The 16,647-nt window shown below is 38.1% G+C and overlaps 1 protein-coding gene across 2 annotated transcripts; it reads left to right on the top strand.

The window, feature by feature from the left end:
- The first annotated feature begins 1,324 nt into the window (after nucleotides 1–1,324).
- Nucleotides 1,325–16,344, top strand: ints6 (integrator complex subunit 6). 2 transcript variants are annotated; one of them, XM_079880828.1, is made up of 18 exons: nucleotides 1,325–1,764; nucleotides 1,852–1,929; nucleotides 2,393–2,542; nucleotides 4,126–4,215; nucleotides 4,536–4,719; nucleotides 8,912–9,037; nucleotides 9,333–9,481; nucleotides 9,777–9,929; nucleotides 10,945–11,077; nucleotides 11,192–11,286; nucleotides 11,377–11,487; nucleotides 11,575–11,790; nucleotides 12,095–12,221; nucleotides 12,413–12,555; nucleotides 12,647–12,818; nucleotides 12,963–13,301; nucleotides 13,661–13,754; nucleotides 14,848–16,344. In XM_079880828.1, exons 1-18 carry the CDS (start codon nucleotides 1,654–1,656, stop codon nucleotides 14,939–14,941), a joined length of 2,565 nt encoding a protein of 854 aa, XP_079736954.1. In that variant the 5' UTR covers nucleotides 1,325–1,653; the 3' UTR covers nucleotides 14,942–16,344. The 2 variants fall into 2 exon arrangements, with proteins under 2 accessions (XP_079736954.1, XP_079736953.1); XM_079880827.1 differs by having other exon boundaries at nucleotides 12,960–13,301.
- The last annotated feature ends 303 nt before the right edge of the window (nucleotides 16,345–16,647 follow it).

The following is a 16,647-nucleotide window of genomic DNA, read 5'->3' as shown; positions in this document are numbered from 1 at the left end:
ATTGACATTTGTAGGATGAGCATTGTTTAACTGCACCACATCTTGTACAACGGTGCTAATTGTTCAATGCCCGTATAATGAATTTAATCATGTATGTTAGTTTAATCTGTTTTCTTTTTTCCCCTCAACATTTTTAAATAATAATTGGGTCTAAACAATAAAAACACAGAGTGGAAATTGTTCTATTTATAGTTCAGCTTTATCATATCATGTGCAGACAGACACCACAGAACTATTGTTCATTCTCTTATCTCTACAAGAAAGCCTATAACTAAATGTCTGCATCCCATGTTTTTAGTGAGTTTTGTCTTGTAAGTGTTTTTTAATATCCCAAATCATTTTGCAGATTATGTGGCTCATATTGTTTGGTAACATGATTAATTTGTTCCTCTGTTGTTTCTATATTTGTTTCTAAGAAGTTCCTGCTGTTTGTCACTTTGTATAAAGAGAGCAAGGGCTTCCAAAGATCAACAACTAAAAAAAATAAATAAAAAATAAACACAGAGAACAGGATTAAATGTCAATAAAGCAACAATAGCATGCCACTACATCGTAATATTATGTACTTCTATGCATACTTTCCAACTCTTTATATGGAAAGGTGGGTATATGTATGTAATATATGTAATTTATCCAGCAAATCATTATTTACAGAAATTAAAAAAGAAGTATAAACGAAGAGTTCAGATGCAAAAACCTCTAAGTGCCATCTGAAATTTTCTTCTAGAATGATCATTTTTATCAAGCTCGTTTATTTAAGTTCAGTCATTTCACTTAAATGGCAATTAATAGGTCATTTGCATTGCCATTTAAGTGAAATTACTGAACTTAAATATACAAGCTTCATAAAAATGATCATTCTAGAAGAAAATTTCAGATGGCACTTAGAGTTTTTGCATCTGAACTCTTCAAATATAAACTGTACTTTTAGTAGAGACTTAGAGACTCTTTGAATAAAAAAAACTATAAAGACTAAAGTTGGAGAGCTTTACAGAGTATTTATTTGATAAATATTTTTTTTTTTTTTTTTATATAAGTTTTTTTTCTTTTTTTCTTTTCTATGTTTTATTTTTGTATGCATAATTCAGTATCTGCATTTGAACGAAAGTGCATGTACAATGTTAATGTTTATGCAATACAAAAACAAAATGTTTACAAACGCGCATGCTCCCGTTGAGCTTCGTTTCTTGAGAATATGCTAATGACTGATTTTCAGGTGCCAATCAGCTGAGGCGATTTGGCGCACGCTACTCGGGCAGGGCTTGGGAGGCGGAGTCAAGTGCTGAACGCAGAATAAAACCACTGCAGCCCGCGAGCACATCTCAGAGTGAGGAGAATCATGGACGTAAACTAAACAGAAAGTTACCATGATAAAAGTTAGGCATTTCTTTCAAATTACAGCAACAACACCCGTTTCCCTTGTAAATCAACAACCTTTCCCCCCCAGGGTCTGAGGTTTGCTTAAGTTTACAAGGCATCGATCTTTCAACACTAACTACAGTTACACTCTGACAGAAAGAATGCGCGAGACAGTTAGCATTAGCCGGCTAGCAGCGTGCTGACAGCAGCGACAGGAGGCGAACAAAAGATTTATCTGCATTTGTCCGCTTGCACTGACACTCGGTCCATGTAGAAGGGGCGATTATCAACACAATGCCCGTGTTACTTTTTCTGATAGACACGTCCGCCTCCATGAACCAGCGCTCCCACTTGGGCACTAGCTATCTGGACATAGCGAAGGGCGCAGTTGAGACTTTCCTGAAGGTAAATTAATACACGTCTCTGCTCCACATTCTTACTTTACTGAAAACTTAGAAAAAAACGTACGTTTCCATCCACTTTTCTCCACAGCTGAGGAGCAGAGATCCGGCCAGCAGGGGAGACAGATACATGTTAGTGAGTTTCGAGGAAGCACCGGCTGGAATTAAGGTACAAACTCTTTTTATTTCTTTCCAAACCTGTTTTATTTCAATCCAGAAACTTTAATCACTCGCTTCGTCTGTTTACGTTTCAAAACACCACGTCTAAATTTGTGGTGTGAAAACACTCTGCCCAGCATGAATTTGTGTTTAAACATGGCCGACATTTTGTTCAGTGTGGCAGCAGAGAGCTCTCTCTCTCTCTCTCTCTCTCTCTCTCTCTCTCTCTCTCTCTCTCTCTCTCTCTCTCTCTCTCTCTCTCTCTCTCTCTCTCTGTCTCTCTCTCTCTCTGTGTGTGTGTTTGAGGAAAGAGAGATGGGGGACTAACCTAACTTAGTTTTCTCACCCAGAGAGAGAGGACTCTTCACTGCTCTTTACATTATTGCCTCAGCCAGTTTCAGATCCTGAAGGGATGTGATGCGAGGATCTCTTTATAAGCATAACTAATCATTTGCTGTGTCTTGATATTTCAGGCCGGATGGAAGGACAGTCATGCCACTTTTATGACCGAGCTGAGGAACCTGCAAGCAGTTGGATTGACATCGATCGGCCAGTCTTTAAGGACCTCTTTTGATTTGCTCAATCTCAATAGATTAGTTTCGGGGATAGACAACTATGGACAGGTATGTTATAAACCAGGGACTGGTATAAAGTCTGTGGCCTAACCCCATGAGCCCACCCCCAACATCTCACAGTTAAACAAGCACCCAATAGGCTCACACTGTGCCAACACAATCCCAAGGGCCCCTGGTGACACACTGTAGTAATAAGTAAACTGCATCGTGGATGCAAATAAGGGCGATGACTAACTGAAGTGGAACCTCGATTATGCTGTGAAAGTGTGCTCTAGTTAAAATTGTTCCAGGTTGAGTGTCGTTTTAGTTCATTGGTTTTAAACAAAAAAATCTCAGAAGTTTTCTAGAGGACAGTTCTTGTATTTCTGCATGTTGAGCTGGTAAAATGCAACATATGCAAGCTTTCCCCACACATATTTTGTGTTTGTTGTGGTAGTTGAACAAACTCAGGGTTACGGGATTAGTTTTGCATTGACTAAACCAAAACAATCCGGTTAAGCTTTGTTTGTACCGTGACACTGATCATCAACTTCCTCTCTACTCAGATTTTGATCCTGAGTTCATGGAATTTGTTCACATGAAAGTGACATCAGTAATGAACAGCCAATTACATGGCTTAAAAATATAGAAAAAAAAACGTTATTCACTTCTCACAAAAGCCTTATTGATTCTTTGCGTATTTACGTTTTTGTATGTATTCATTAGATATAAACATTTAAACTAAATGTTTAATAATTGTTAAACTAAAATTCCTCATGTCTAATGGATTAAGGGTATAATAATTTATATAAATCATAAAAAATAATTATGATCATCACTAAAAGCCAGATGATTTTGTCTTAAAAAAATGTTTCTATGTAATGACCTTTTATTTGGAGCAAGAGAAACTGGGAGAGTGACTTTATTGCATCAGAGCTGTCACTTTGCTTACAGCTGATTGGTCTGCAAACCTTTTGGTTTGCGATCTCTTACCCAGAACATATCCTGCCCCAGAGCAGGTTATCCGTGGAGCATAAGTTACTATGGAGATGAACACCGCTAAAAGCCGAGCTGCTTTCATGGTGCCTAAAACCCAGTGTTGGCACACAAACTAAACTGAAACCTCCCACGCTACCTAAATCGGCTTCATGGTATAGGCCCCAGCTTTTTTGTTTACATGTTTATTTTTTGGACCGAAAAGAATAATTTGTAAAATATGCTTCGGTTCTGATTTAGACAATATAGTTTATTAGTGGCATGTAATGACATGACACAAGAAAAATAGGGTAATTAAATCTTTCCCCTGCCTGTGGTAAATTTAGACTCACTCTCTATATTATTGTGATTGCATAGTATGGATCTCTTTTGTTTCTAGTTTGTGTTTGTTTCAGAAATTACTCAACCATAAAATCTGTACTGTGCTGAAGATACAATTTAGTGTAATCATTGAAAGAGCAGAGCATTTAACTGATTGATTTTACATTATTTTATCAGTGCATAGATGTCATATTTTTGATTCGTATAATGAAGCCAGTGTGTTAACATCAAAAAGAGTGGGTGTATGAAGCTATGCCTTTGTCTAATGAGCTCCACTGCAGGTGCACAGTTTTTATGGTTATTTTATCATTTTTATTTTGTCTTGTGTTTTGCAGGGTAGAAACCCTTTTTTCTTGGAGCCAGCTATCATTTTGGCCATAACTGATGGCAGCAAGCTGACCAGCAGTTCTGGGGTGCAAGACGAGGTGGGTCATGTGTCAGTATGGGCCGGACTTGCAGACCCATGATAGCATCCTGTCTAGTCATGGGTTTCCTATTTTTCTTTTGTGCTTGCTATCCTGTGCTTGTTTTTTTTCCACTTAAACCTTTTCCTCTTGATATAGTTTGCTCCTTCCTTCCCATATCTATCTTCTGTTGTTCTCTTTAACAATATGACTTGCACATCTGTAAAAGTAACAGTCTCTAGCTGGTAAAATGAGTAATGGTCAAGTCAGTGTCTCCTACAGGAATTTTTTCCATTTATGTGCTGAAATGTGAATTAATTCATCCTTTTTCTCTGCTCCAGTTGCATTTACCCCTGACAACACCATTACCTGGCAGTGAGCTGACCAAAGAGCCCTTCAGATGGGACCAGCGACTCTTCTCTTTAGTGCTCCGCATTCCAGGCCACTCCTCTCCTGACCCTGAACCATTGGGTGGAGTTCCTCTTGACTCTTCTCCTATTACACCCATGTGTGAGGTCACCGGGGGTGTGTATGCATTTTAACTACTTAAGTGAATTTTATCACAGAAAGACAAAGGTGTAGAATAGAAAAGGCAATGGACTGCACGTTTTAAAAGTGAACTCAAATGAAAATGTAACTTCGTCAATTTTCCACCTGCTTTTTGTTACAATGCCGGTAGTATATATAAAACTTAATAATCAGGGCTCGACATTAAGTCTTTTCATGTGCTTGTCCTTCGGACAAGTAAATCTGTCATTCACGTGTCAGAGTACTCCGGAATTCTTTGGTGGAACTGACAGAACAGCAGTTTCTTTCAGTTTTCCCTTCCGTTTGGCATAAAACACTGTGTTTCATGGTCATCTTCTCCATATTTACGTTTCTTTTGCAGCCTTTAGCCACTGCCTTACAACGAACTGGATCCTTCACTGGAAACCAAAAGTAACTCGCTCCCGCTAAACGTTTACTCTTTGAATTCTTGCACCTGGGAATAATACAAGTCGACACCATTATAACTAAATGACTGCAAAGTAATTGAAATGGAATCCCAGTAATGGAATTTGACTCTGGCACAGATTTAAATTTTCTTTTTTCACTTTTCTACTGCATAGGCAGCCAAGTTTTATTGAAAGCCCATTTTCTCAGCTTAGGAGTAGGCTACCCCTTTAAGTAGACTGGCAATGTTTATTGGTTCTAGTGCTAGATGCTATAGCCACCATTAAATATTTGGTTGGATTGTGTGTGTGAGAATTATTTATGATCAAGTATGTTTGAGATCACAAAGGAGGTCTTTGCATTTAAAATAAAGATTTGAAAAAGATTTTATTTATTTATTTACTTATTTATTTTTTATAGCTTTGAGGTTACAGAAAAAGTAGATTTGGTTAATAGGCCTGCCGTCGACTAAAGATTTTCCTTGTCGACTCTTAGTCATTCATTTAAGCCTAGATCTGACTCATTGTCACTATTTTCTTTCCTCCGATCTCAGTCTTCTCATATTATGAGAAGGGAACATACGTTTGTCTACATTGTCGGAGAGAAGTTAGCTCTGTGTCTTGCTCACAATTAAGCCGGCCTTTGAGGAGATGAGCTCTAATGGCATGGACGTTGTGCAATGAGTGCGGTACTAATTTAGCTTCTACACTCCACACAAACACTTGGATATTCGCCTTATTAGCGCACATTTATCTAGGTTGATGTTAACGATAGAGTGAGCAGCCATGAAAAGTGGCTAACATTAGGCTACTACTTGCATGTTGCAAGTCATGTTTGAGGTCCCGTTACCTTTTTGAGGTCATTCTTGAAATGTTCCCACACTTTGGATTTCCTGCCCGGCATATCACCGCAAAAAAACAGTTTTAGCGATCTGTCACTGCATGACAATTCCTTTTGCCAATTCCTGTGGAGTTTTTGTTGTTGTTTTTCTGAGACTACCTGACTGATCAAAATTTAGTCAACCAAGCCTTTTAACTTTTAGTCGACTGTTGGGGGCAGCCCTACTCTTTCAGAAGCTGTACATGCCTGGCTGAGTAAATGTCAGGTCATACCTATTGGGTGACGTTTAAATGCTGTGAAATAGTGTTTGAATTGTGAATTGAAGAGAATTGCTGAATTGTGGTTAAAGGGCAGATTTTACTGGACTTGTGTGTGCTGACTAATACATCTGTGTAATGGAGACAAACTAAACTTTACTATAGAGAAAAGAACAATGTCTGTCCTCTCATGTTGATAAATTCTAAAAACAATAGGGTGGCTACTGTGTTGTGTGTGTGCGTGTGCAGCTTTATGTGAATAGCTGTGGTCTGGCAGTGAACTGACAAGGAAAAAAAGCCACAGTGAACCATTTCATCTTAAAGCAGACAGTATTAATTTACTTTAAGTTCAAATATGCATAGCAGTGGATAAAATGTACATTTAAGTAGGGATGCACTATTTCGACCACATATCGATATCGGCCGATAAATGGTCATTTTTGATGTTATCGATCCGATAAGAAAATTAGACCTATATCAAAGAAAATATTAGACCTATATGTATGTATATATGTGTATATATAGGATGCGTTTGGTAGAGTTAATGAACGATGCAGTAAAACGCTTAATTGTACCGGCGGTGATCATCCTTATCTTTAGCTTGCGCAGCTCAAAAGGCAATGCATATTTATAACTATAATTGGGACTGTCATATACATGCCATTATAATGAGAACACAATTGTTATAAAACATTGTAAATTCTCTGGGTTTAGTTGCCGTTTCAGCGCATTGTTGTGGGAATAGCACATCCAGAATAGGGATTACATGTTCTGACCAGCGCAGTCTAGTTTGCTTGTGCATTCACGTCATTTTGTGCAGATATAAGTCGTAATATTATGTTTATGTAATATAAATATCTGATTAATCTCACATAGATGTGTTTCAGTGATTTAAACAACCTGCTAGAAAAGTTTTTCAGTTTTCCTCTTCAGCTAGCCTACTCCTACAGCTAGCGCAATCAAACAGCAATTCAAAACATTAAAAAATCGCAAAGCGATTCAGTTTAACGTTCGTTCTCTAAAGCTTCAGCGCGCGCAGCTCAAACAGCAATGATGTAATTTGAAACAGTAAGCCTAATATTAAAAATGTTTACTATTACTGTTTTTTTCAAAACATTGATGCATTATTAATGATTAGCGCTTTTTTGTTCTGGTATTATTTACATCATCAATATGGTTTGTTTAAAGTAATTTCCTTATTGTCTGTGTGGAGGCGATTCCATTTTATTTATCCATGGCATTTTGTTTCTTTATATGCAGCCCAATGTTATCCAATGACTTGTTTGCATTATTTAGCAATTTTATTTAAAAAAAAATGTAGGCAATATATTTTTTGGTAATATTTTACAATAAGGTTTCATTTGTTAATGCATTAACTAACATGAAGTAACAGAGAGCAATAGCCTTTGTTAATGTTAGTTAAAATATTTGTGTTCATGTAAGTTCACAGTGCATTAACTAATGTTAACAGATGTAACTTTGGATCTTAATGTCTTATAAAATGTTGAGCTTAACATTAATAAATGCTGTAGAAGTATTGTTCATTAGCCTAATTGTTTGTTCATGTTAAAGGGTTAGTTCACCCAAAAATGAAAATTCTGTCAGTAATTACTCACCCTCATGTTGTTCCAACCCCGTAAGACCTTCGTTCATCTTCGGAACACAAATTAAGATATTTTTGATGAAATCTGAGCCATGTCTGAATCCTCCATAGGCTGCTATGTGACCGAAACTTGCTGGCCCAGAAAAGTTATTAAAGAGATCGTTAATATAGTCCAAGTGACTCCAGTGGCTCAATCTTAAGTTTATCAAGCGACGAGAATACTTTTTGTGCGCAAAGACAAACAAAAATAATGACTTTATTCCACTATTCATTTCCTTCTCTCTGGACCTCTAGTTGGTTCGCGTAGTGTTTTTGCGCAGCGCGTCCGTGTTACACGTCACCACGTAGGCTCACTATTGGCCGACGCCGGTCATGTGTGTGATGCGTGATGACGTGCAACACAGATGCGCAGCGCAAAAACACTACGAGGCCCAGAGAGAAGGAAATGAAAAGTGGAATAAAGTCGTTATTTTTGTTTGTTTTTGCGCACAAAAAGTATTCTCGTCGCTTGATATACTTAAGATTGAGCCACTGGAGTCACTTGGACTATATTAACGATCTCTTTAATAACTTTTCTGGGCCAGCAAGTTTCGGTCACATAGCAGCCTATGGAGGATTCAGAAATGACTCAGATTTCATCAAAAATATCTTAATTTGTGTTCCGAAGATGAACGAAGGTCTTACGCAGTTGGAACAACATGAGGGTGAGTAATTACTGACAGAATTTTCATTTTTGGGTGAACTAACCCTTTAACTAATGCTAACAAAATGAAACCTTATTATAAAGTGTTTAAAGTTAAGGAATCTTACACTGGTTCAAACTAGGCTACTGTATTGTATGTTTGATTTATGTTGAAGACTTTGGGACATGGCTTTTAATGGTAAGCCCTTTGTTTATGTATACAGGCTATCAAAGTATATACAAATTTGAATTTAGATTTTTCGGCCAATATATCGGTGATCTGCTTTCAAATGAAAAGAATTATGGGTTATCGGTATCGGCCAAAACTTTCATATCGGTACATCCCTACATTTAAGCACGTCAGATGCAATTGAACTTTTTCCCGTTTGTTTCCATGTTTAGGCCGCTCGTACAGCGTGTTTTCCCAGAGAATGCTGAACCAGTGCCTGGAGTCTCTGGTGCAGAAGATCCAGAGTGGTGTCGTCATCAATTTTGAGAAGACTGGACCTGATCCTCCACCTACTGAAGGTAAAGGAGGACCAGGCTTGTAGTTTTCAGACATATTGCAGTAAAGCACCTATTAATGATAAATCTAATTATTAATTAATCATAAATACAATAAAACCGTAATATTGTGAAATAGAAATCTTTTCTAACTGTCACCTTTGATCAATTTAGTGCTTCCTTGCTGAAAAAAATAATTAATTTATTTCCCAAAACAAAGAAGAAAAAAAATCTTACCCCAAACATTTGAATGGTAGTGTGCTTTACAAAAAATGTAAACCAAGCCATTATTAATGACACTACTGTTTGTTTTTTCCAGATGGTCCAGCAGAGATGAAGTATGGACCTCAATCATGGCACAGCTGTCATAAGTTGATCTATGTCAGACCCAACCCTAAAACTGGTGTTCCTGTTGGCCATTGGCCTATCCCGGAGTCCTTTTGGCCTGACCAGAACTCTCCTACTTTGGTACGATAAAAACATGTTTCAATTTGTGTATGTTGTACCATCTGTTCAGTCCTTTTTATATCTAATGTAATATGTATATGCTCTAGGTTTTTCTAGTGTAATGTAAATGATTGTATGCAATTCATTTAAATATAATTTTTATTATGACTATTGTTCATTTTATTACTCTTGAGTTTGCCATGAACATAGCCTTCGATGCTGGTATGTTGTTAAATGATAAATACTGTATTTTTTTTCTAGTGAAATGTAAACTTGTAAGTGTGCTGTATGCTCAGTTGCCTCTGTTCCTCTGCAGCCTCCACGTGCATCTCACCCACAAGTAAAGTTTTCATGTGTGGATTCAGAGCCCATGGTGGTTGACAAAGTGCCCTTTGACAAGTACGAGCTAGAGCCTTCCCCGCTCACTCAGTATATACTGGAGAGGAAATCACCACACACCTGCTGGCAGGTACTGCTAGAATCAGTATTTTAGTGCCATACATGCTAATCGGGGAACATGTATGTTCACTCAGGGTACTTGCACACTTGGTTCGATTGACTGGACTGAGCCAGAGTTTGATTGCTCCCCCCTGCCCTCGCTGGATTGTGTTCACATTATAGTATTTGTGTCTGAACCGTGGTGCATTTTCATAATTAAAGCAGCAGCTGTTTACCCCTGTTGCTTAGTCACGCTTGTCAGGAAAATGAGTGAGAACTAGTTAATTTTGTCAGCTTATCATGTTAAATGTACTTTTTAGTTTTTATCATATTTAGTCAACTTGTGTTTTTTTGTTTGTTTGTTTGTCTAGTAACTTTTTTCATCATGCTGCATAATGGTTAAACTGAAAAGATTGTTGTCATTTGATAAAGTATTTTTACATTACATCATAATTATTTCACTTTCACCATAAGCACAAATCAAGAGAATGTCAACTTTATTTTACCTCATCTAGTGTTCTTATTTATTTTAGGCTATTTATCATAAATTACCTGTCTACTTTAAGAAAACTGGTAAAACAAGAAAGTTCTCTTCAAAAAATGAGAACAGTGAAATCCCTAATAGTAATTCCAGTAATTCCAAATTACATGAATGTTTTTTTCTATTAAAACAGCTACAAAAAGTTAATATTTTCACACAGGTTACGTAAGTGCATTTATTCAGCAACCACAACCGCAAACAATATAATTGAGATCCATTTTTAGATATTACAGTTCATCCCTGAGAAGTTTTGATCACAGATTTAGTCGCAGCACCCTGCAGTCGCAGCTTTACACACTACTCCCTTTTTATGCGTATTCGGGTTCGGTACAACAGAAAACAGCGTTCACATCATCCAAAAGAACCAAACCCTGAAGTCAATCGAACCCAGTTGTGCACCAAAAGTGCTAGTGTGAAAGCACCCTCAGAATTCACTAACTTGCTAACTTACTAACTAACTACTATGGCAGAACGTTTATTGCTGTAACGTTTTATTCTCTCTCAGGTTTTTGTGTGTAATAGTGCTAAATACGGGGAACTCGGGCAGCCATTTGGCTATCTGAAGGCCAGCACAGCGCTAACCTGTGTCAACCTGTTTGTCATGCCCTATAACTACCCTGTGGTGCTGCCTTTGCTTGGTAAGTGTCATTAGTAACATCTCATTTATCAGAATTGACGCTCTGTATTTGCTTTTGTATTTATTTGATTGTTGATGGATATAAGTCACATAACTGTTCATCATGCATTTATAGATGACTTGATTACTGTGCATAAGTTCAAGCCTCCAGCGAAGTGGCGACAATCTTTTGAAAACTATCTTAAAACAATGCCACCCTACTACATCACTGTAAGTAATGGAATCACTCATGTTCATTTTAACATTACAAAAGTAATTAAATTAAATTATTTTCTCTTTTCTTCATCCTGATTCTTTCAGGCCCTGCGGAAAGCACTAAGAATGATGGGAGCTCCAAACTTGTTGGCTGACAACATGGAGTATGGCCTCAGCTACAGTGTTGTGACCTATCTCAAAAAGCTCAGTCAGCAGGTGTGTACTAATATAGCTTGTTTTTAAAGGCTTTGTTCTTAAAAGTGTTTTATGAAGTGATGAATTATTAAATTGTGTATATTACAGACGAAGGTCGAGGCAGACAGAGTTTGTGCATCAGTAGGGAAAAAGGCGGTGCCAGAAGGTGGGATTAAACTTCGCTGCAGAAGCTCCGCCCTCTCTCTGGCCCACAGAAAGGATTTCACACAGCTGCTGCAAAGTATCATAGGAGATGGGCCAGCTCTGCCAATGGAGGCAAACACCAAGGAGTTTGCCGGCTTTCAATTAGCTGCTCTGAATAAAGTGCGTGCGTGTACACTACTGCACACTTTGTAGATGTTTTGTACTGTTTTCATGTGCTCAAGACCAGGAGATCCACAAAGAATACACATACATATGACCTCTCTAAATTTAAATCAAGTCAGTGTGAGATGAATTTTTAAAAGGCTGGAATTGACTGCGAGTGTTTTGAGTATATGTGGAACATTTGCTTTTTAGAATCACATTTTTTGTGCATAACCAACTTTTCAACAGGGTTTTGTTCAGCAAGTAATCCATGGTCAGTTCAGATCCCTCATATTTTCCATTATCCTCTTTGACAACACAGGCATTAAAACCACAAGGATTGCGAAACCCCTATGATATCCCAAGAGCTCATCTACTGGACCAGCTGAGTCGCATGAGGCGGAACCTTCTGCATTCTAGCATCTGCATTCTGAAAGGACAAGATCAAGGTAATGCTCAGACAGCCATAAATTGTTATTGGTTTCCGTTCTGAGACGATTCTCTCAATTATATTTAGTTTGATTTCCAAAAGAACTGCAAGCCTTTGACTTCAATTTGTGATATAAAGTTAATTTCATGATGCCATTTATATGGTCATTTTTTAACATTATGTAACTTCAAATCTATTTTTTTTTCCTAGATCAGCTTCACAGTGTGCCTATAGCTCAGATGGGCAACTATCAGGACTTCTTGAAGCATTGCCCGTCCCCTCTGAGAGAGGCAGACCCCGATCAGCCTAAACGTCTGCACACTTTTGGTAACCCCTTCAAATTGGACAAGAAGGTAATTTTGGATCTCCGGCTTTCAAAAAGAAGCACTACACAGATTTGACTTTCAGGCAAATAGCATTTTTTTTCTCTTCTTTTCATGTCAGGCGATGATGGTGGATGAGGCAGATGAATTTGTTACTGGCACTCAAGGCAAAGGCAAACGTCCTGGAGAGTCCAGCAGTCCTGCTGGGGTAGGGGCCCCCAAACGCAGGCGCTGCATGTCTCCACTGCTTCGGCCGGGACGGGCATATACACCTCCCAAAACACCACCCAGAAGTAAGTAACCAATAAACTCATGCAGAAAAAAACCTTTAGTAGCAGGTGTGACAATCATCCCACTTAATTCTGGTTCCTTAGTGTCTAAAACATGAAAACTCCAATTTTACTTGTGCATGTTTCATGTCTGATCCAACACAGCAGCAGATAATGATCACACAGAATTGGAAAACCACATCACCAACCATCTTGAGTCAAACAACAACAACTTGGACAAGGAGCTGAGTCCTGTGCCTGAGTCTGAACCGATCGAGCAAAGGAACCACCTCCAGTTGGATGAGATTGAGAACCAGCAGGACGGAGTTCAGGAGAACGGCCAGTCCAGCGAGAGCGAGCTCTCTCTGGGCAGTGAGGGTGAAGAGGAGGCCCCGTGCCGCTACCCTTCCCCCTGCCAGCTGAAGAAAATCAGAAACGAAGAGAGCCAGGAGCTGAACTCTGAACTCCGAGTGCTCATCACCAAGGAGATCCGGAAACCTGGAAGACGTAAGTAACAACATGAATGTGCAGATGTCTGCAACTAAACACTGCTCAAGTGTTTCCATCATTTCCTCTCTTGATGCTCTTTCCTGGACGGCGTCCAATAAGCGAAGGAGGGGTGGTCTCCCACCAACGCTTTGTCTTGTGAAATAAACTGGACATTTTGGCGTCTTCTGCTAAATGTGAAAATCTGTAATATTGTTACAGCTGGGTTCCATTTTGTTATTTTTATTTGTACATTGTACAATATTACCGGTCTTGGGAAATTAATTTGTTCCTGTGTTTTTACAATTATTTTTTGACATTGCTCATGACACCATACATCAAATCTTTCCACCACCAATCCCCCCCGGTCCTTAACGCAGGTTATGAGAAAATCTTCTACCTCCTCAAGCAAATCCAGGGCAGTTTGGAAACACGTCTGATCTTCCTGCAAAGCATAATCAAAGAGGCTGCCAGGTAAACTCCTTTCTCCAGATTCAAAATTTTGAAGTAGATTAACTACATATTAATGGTATTTGTACGAAGAGTAAAGCCCAAATAAAAAAAAAAAATTACGCATACAAAGGGATATACTTGCAGTGTATGATATTTACTTTTTTTATCAGCGTAGAATGCATGGAGCCAGATTTTTCACTCTACGCCTAGTTCATATATGCGCCTTGAATTTTTTTGCCACTAATCAGTTGGTCCACAAGGTGGCAGCACTGGATTTGCAGTAAAAAAAGAAACACAGAACAACAAACTACTGGAGACGCAACAATAGGTGCATGCATTGCCTGCGTTTTAGACATACATTCGCAAACTTCCCTAAGCACTTCCCCTTGGTGGAATCCCCGCCACCATTTTGAAGTGCGTTCAACTTCAAGTGGATGAGGGAAGTATATATGGACAGACCCTCAATTCTGACTGAGGGAGCGAGTCTACCGTACTCATGTACACTTCTTGCAGAATTAGACAACAATGCAACACAACTGTGACTTCACAACAGCAACTCACTTTGCTCTCACTTAACTGCAAGGGCTTAGGGCATTACATTTAAACACATTGCAAGGGTTCCACCAGTAGTGGGCACTTGTGCAGCGTAAGCAATGACTTGCATCCGAGAGAAGGGCATAAAAATGGACTTAAACGCTATATATACATGTATGCATACATATAGCGCTTAAGTCCATTTTTATGCCCTATATATACTTTGCAATAGTCATTTAAACTAAAGTTGGACAAAACTCTAAGTAATTTGTTTTTATTGGTCAAGTTGTGGAGAGAATTGTGTAGTACAGGCACTGGACAAGGATGAAGCTTTCTGGTGTGCATGTGTCGACTGTCGAGTGCCTGTGTTTGTGTGCTATCAAAAGGATACTTTCGGTACATGTTTGCTGCACGTATGCCTAAGCATTCATGTAAAAATTGAAGTGTACTTTGGGCATAATGTGTGAACACAAATGTCTGCACTTCCAATGCATTAAGCCATACAAATTACGCTACTATTCTATTAATATATAATTACTAATTAATTACATTGTGTGTTTGTTTGTGTGCGCGTGCACAGGTTTAAGAAGAGGGTCTTGATTGAGCAGCTGGAGAACTTCTTAGAGGAGATTCACTTAAGAGCCAACAGCATGAATCATCTGGACGGTTTCTGAGCACTCCATCTGCCCTACTTGAAATACTCGCGCACAGATCTGCACTATTTATGTAACGTTACTTGGCACTCGTGTGTCTCCAGTTTTTATCAGTATTGAAGCTGATTTTATCGATGAGGACTTGATGGGTTGTCTCTAAACCTCAGGACTGGGGGGATATGGGAATGTTTCTATGTCAGATGGTCATAAACGCACTGCTCCTTTTCTTTTTCTTAGACGTTTTTTCCTATCTAATTGTGCCAAAGAGAACTGGTTGAATGGCATCATATTCCGCCTCATCTCATTTGCATTTTTGTATTCTCCCCCCACAGTTCCCTCTGATATTTTGACACATGGCATTGATCACCAATATAAACATGTTTTCAAATTTTTCATTTCAGTCGAGAATAGCGTCTCTGCAAACTCACTGCTGCATTCAGTTTCAGACTGGAAAGTAGATCTTTATCAGCAATATTCTCCACCAATAAAAAGGCGAGTTACAAAGCAATTATTTAATGTTGGAGGTTTGAGTGACATTGAGGTTTTATAATTAAATGTAGTCTTGTACACTCCAAAAATCATTGTTGATTATAAAATAACTCATCTCAGGAATGATGTCGTTGCAAAAGATTTAGCTTTTGGCAGCAGAGGAACATCTTTCTGAAGTTTTGTTTTCCTGATTTTCTAAAAAAAAAAGCTCTTATCTATATTTAAAAAAAGTTGTTACTTGAATTGTTTTTTTTTGTTTTTTGTTTTATTCTTAAAAACCACCCATCCTTATTCCACATGGCTTCAATAACATTGCCTCTAGCAAAAGAGGTTCATGTCATCTGGTTTTCAGAACACGGAACCATGGCAAATTTCTGTGAATAAGTAAGGAAGGACTGTAACACGTATGAACTTTGATATCTTTGCTGAAAATTGCAAATGACAGTTATGCATTAAGTAACCAAATTTGATTTACTGAAGTAACAACCAGAAGGATATAATAATGAAACATGCAAATGATGTAAAGTTGATATTTAAACATCCATGAGAGTCAAGAGCCACTTATTCATTAACATGGGAAGTTGCTGCTAATGTATTCCTACATTACTGCCAAATTTTCAGTATCCCTTAGCTTCTTTTGGTCTTTGTGCGTCTCACCCTCCTAACCCTGCACCCTAATGTAGGGACCAAATCTTCATCATAAATGTTATAGATAAATCTGTGGCTTCTTTAAAAAAAAGTATTTTTATTATGCTGTATATATGTACATGGTGACATTGAAAATATTATTTAAGAGAATGTTTTGGTGGAAAGCCTTTTTTGTATGTATTTGAATAAAGTCTATTTTACACTGTGAATAGTCATGTAAATAAATGACATTTTTCTGTCATTAATTTCTCAGTGGCACAATGTCATTAAAAGGATTGCAAATCTTACCATGTTCGTGGTGTTTTTTCCCCCATACACTTAAACCCACAAGCTTGCCGGAAGTATTCAAGTGGCTCATTGCAGTGCATTTATTATTTAAAAAAAAAAAAATTCCTATCGATTAACCACAGATCTTAAACTCACGGGTATATCCAACAGTCATAATATCTAATTATTGAAATTTGTGAGATCTAGAACTAAAACTCATTATTTTATTCATCAAATGTGTCTTGAGCTCCAAATCTGAGACCATCAAAAGTAGGACTAAAAAAATAATAATCCGTTATCGATGTTTGAGGTAATACATTTGA

The sequence above is a fragment of the Squalius cephalus genome (assembly GCF_949319135.1).
Source record: "Squalius cephalus genome assembly, chromosome: 9".
Classification (NCBI taxonomy): Eukaryota; Metazoa; Chordata; class Actinopteri; order Cypriniformes; family Leuciscidae; genus Squalius; species Squalius cephalus.
This window is presented reverse-complemented; position numbering and strand designations above follow the sequence as displayed.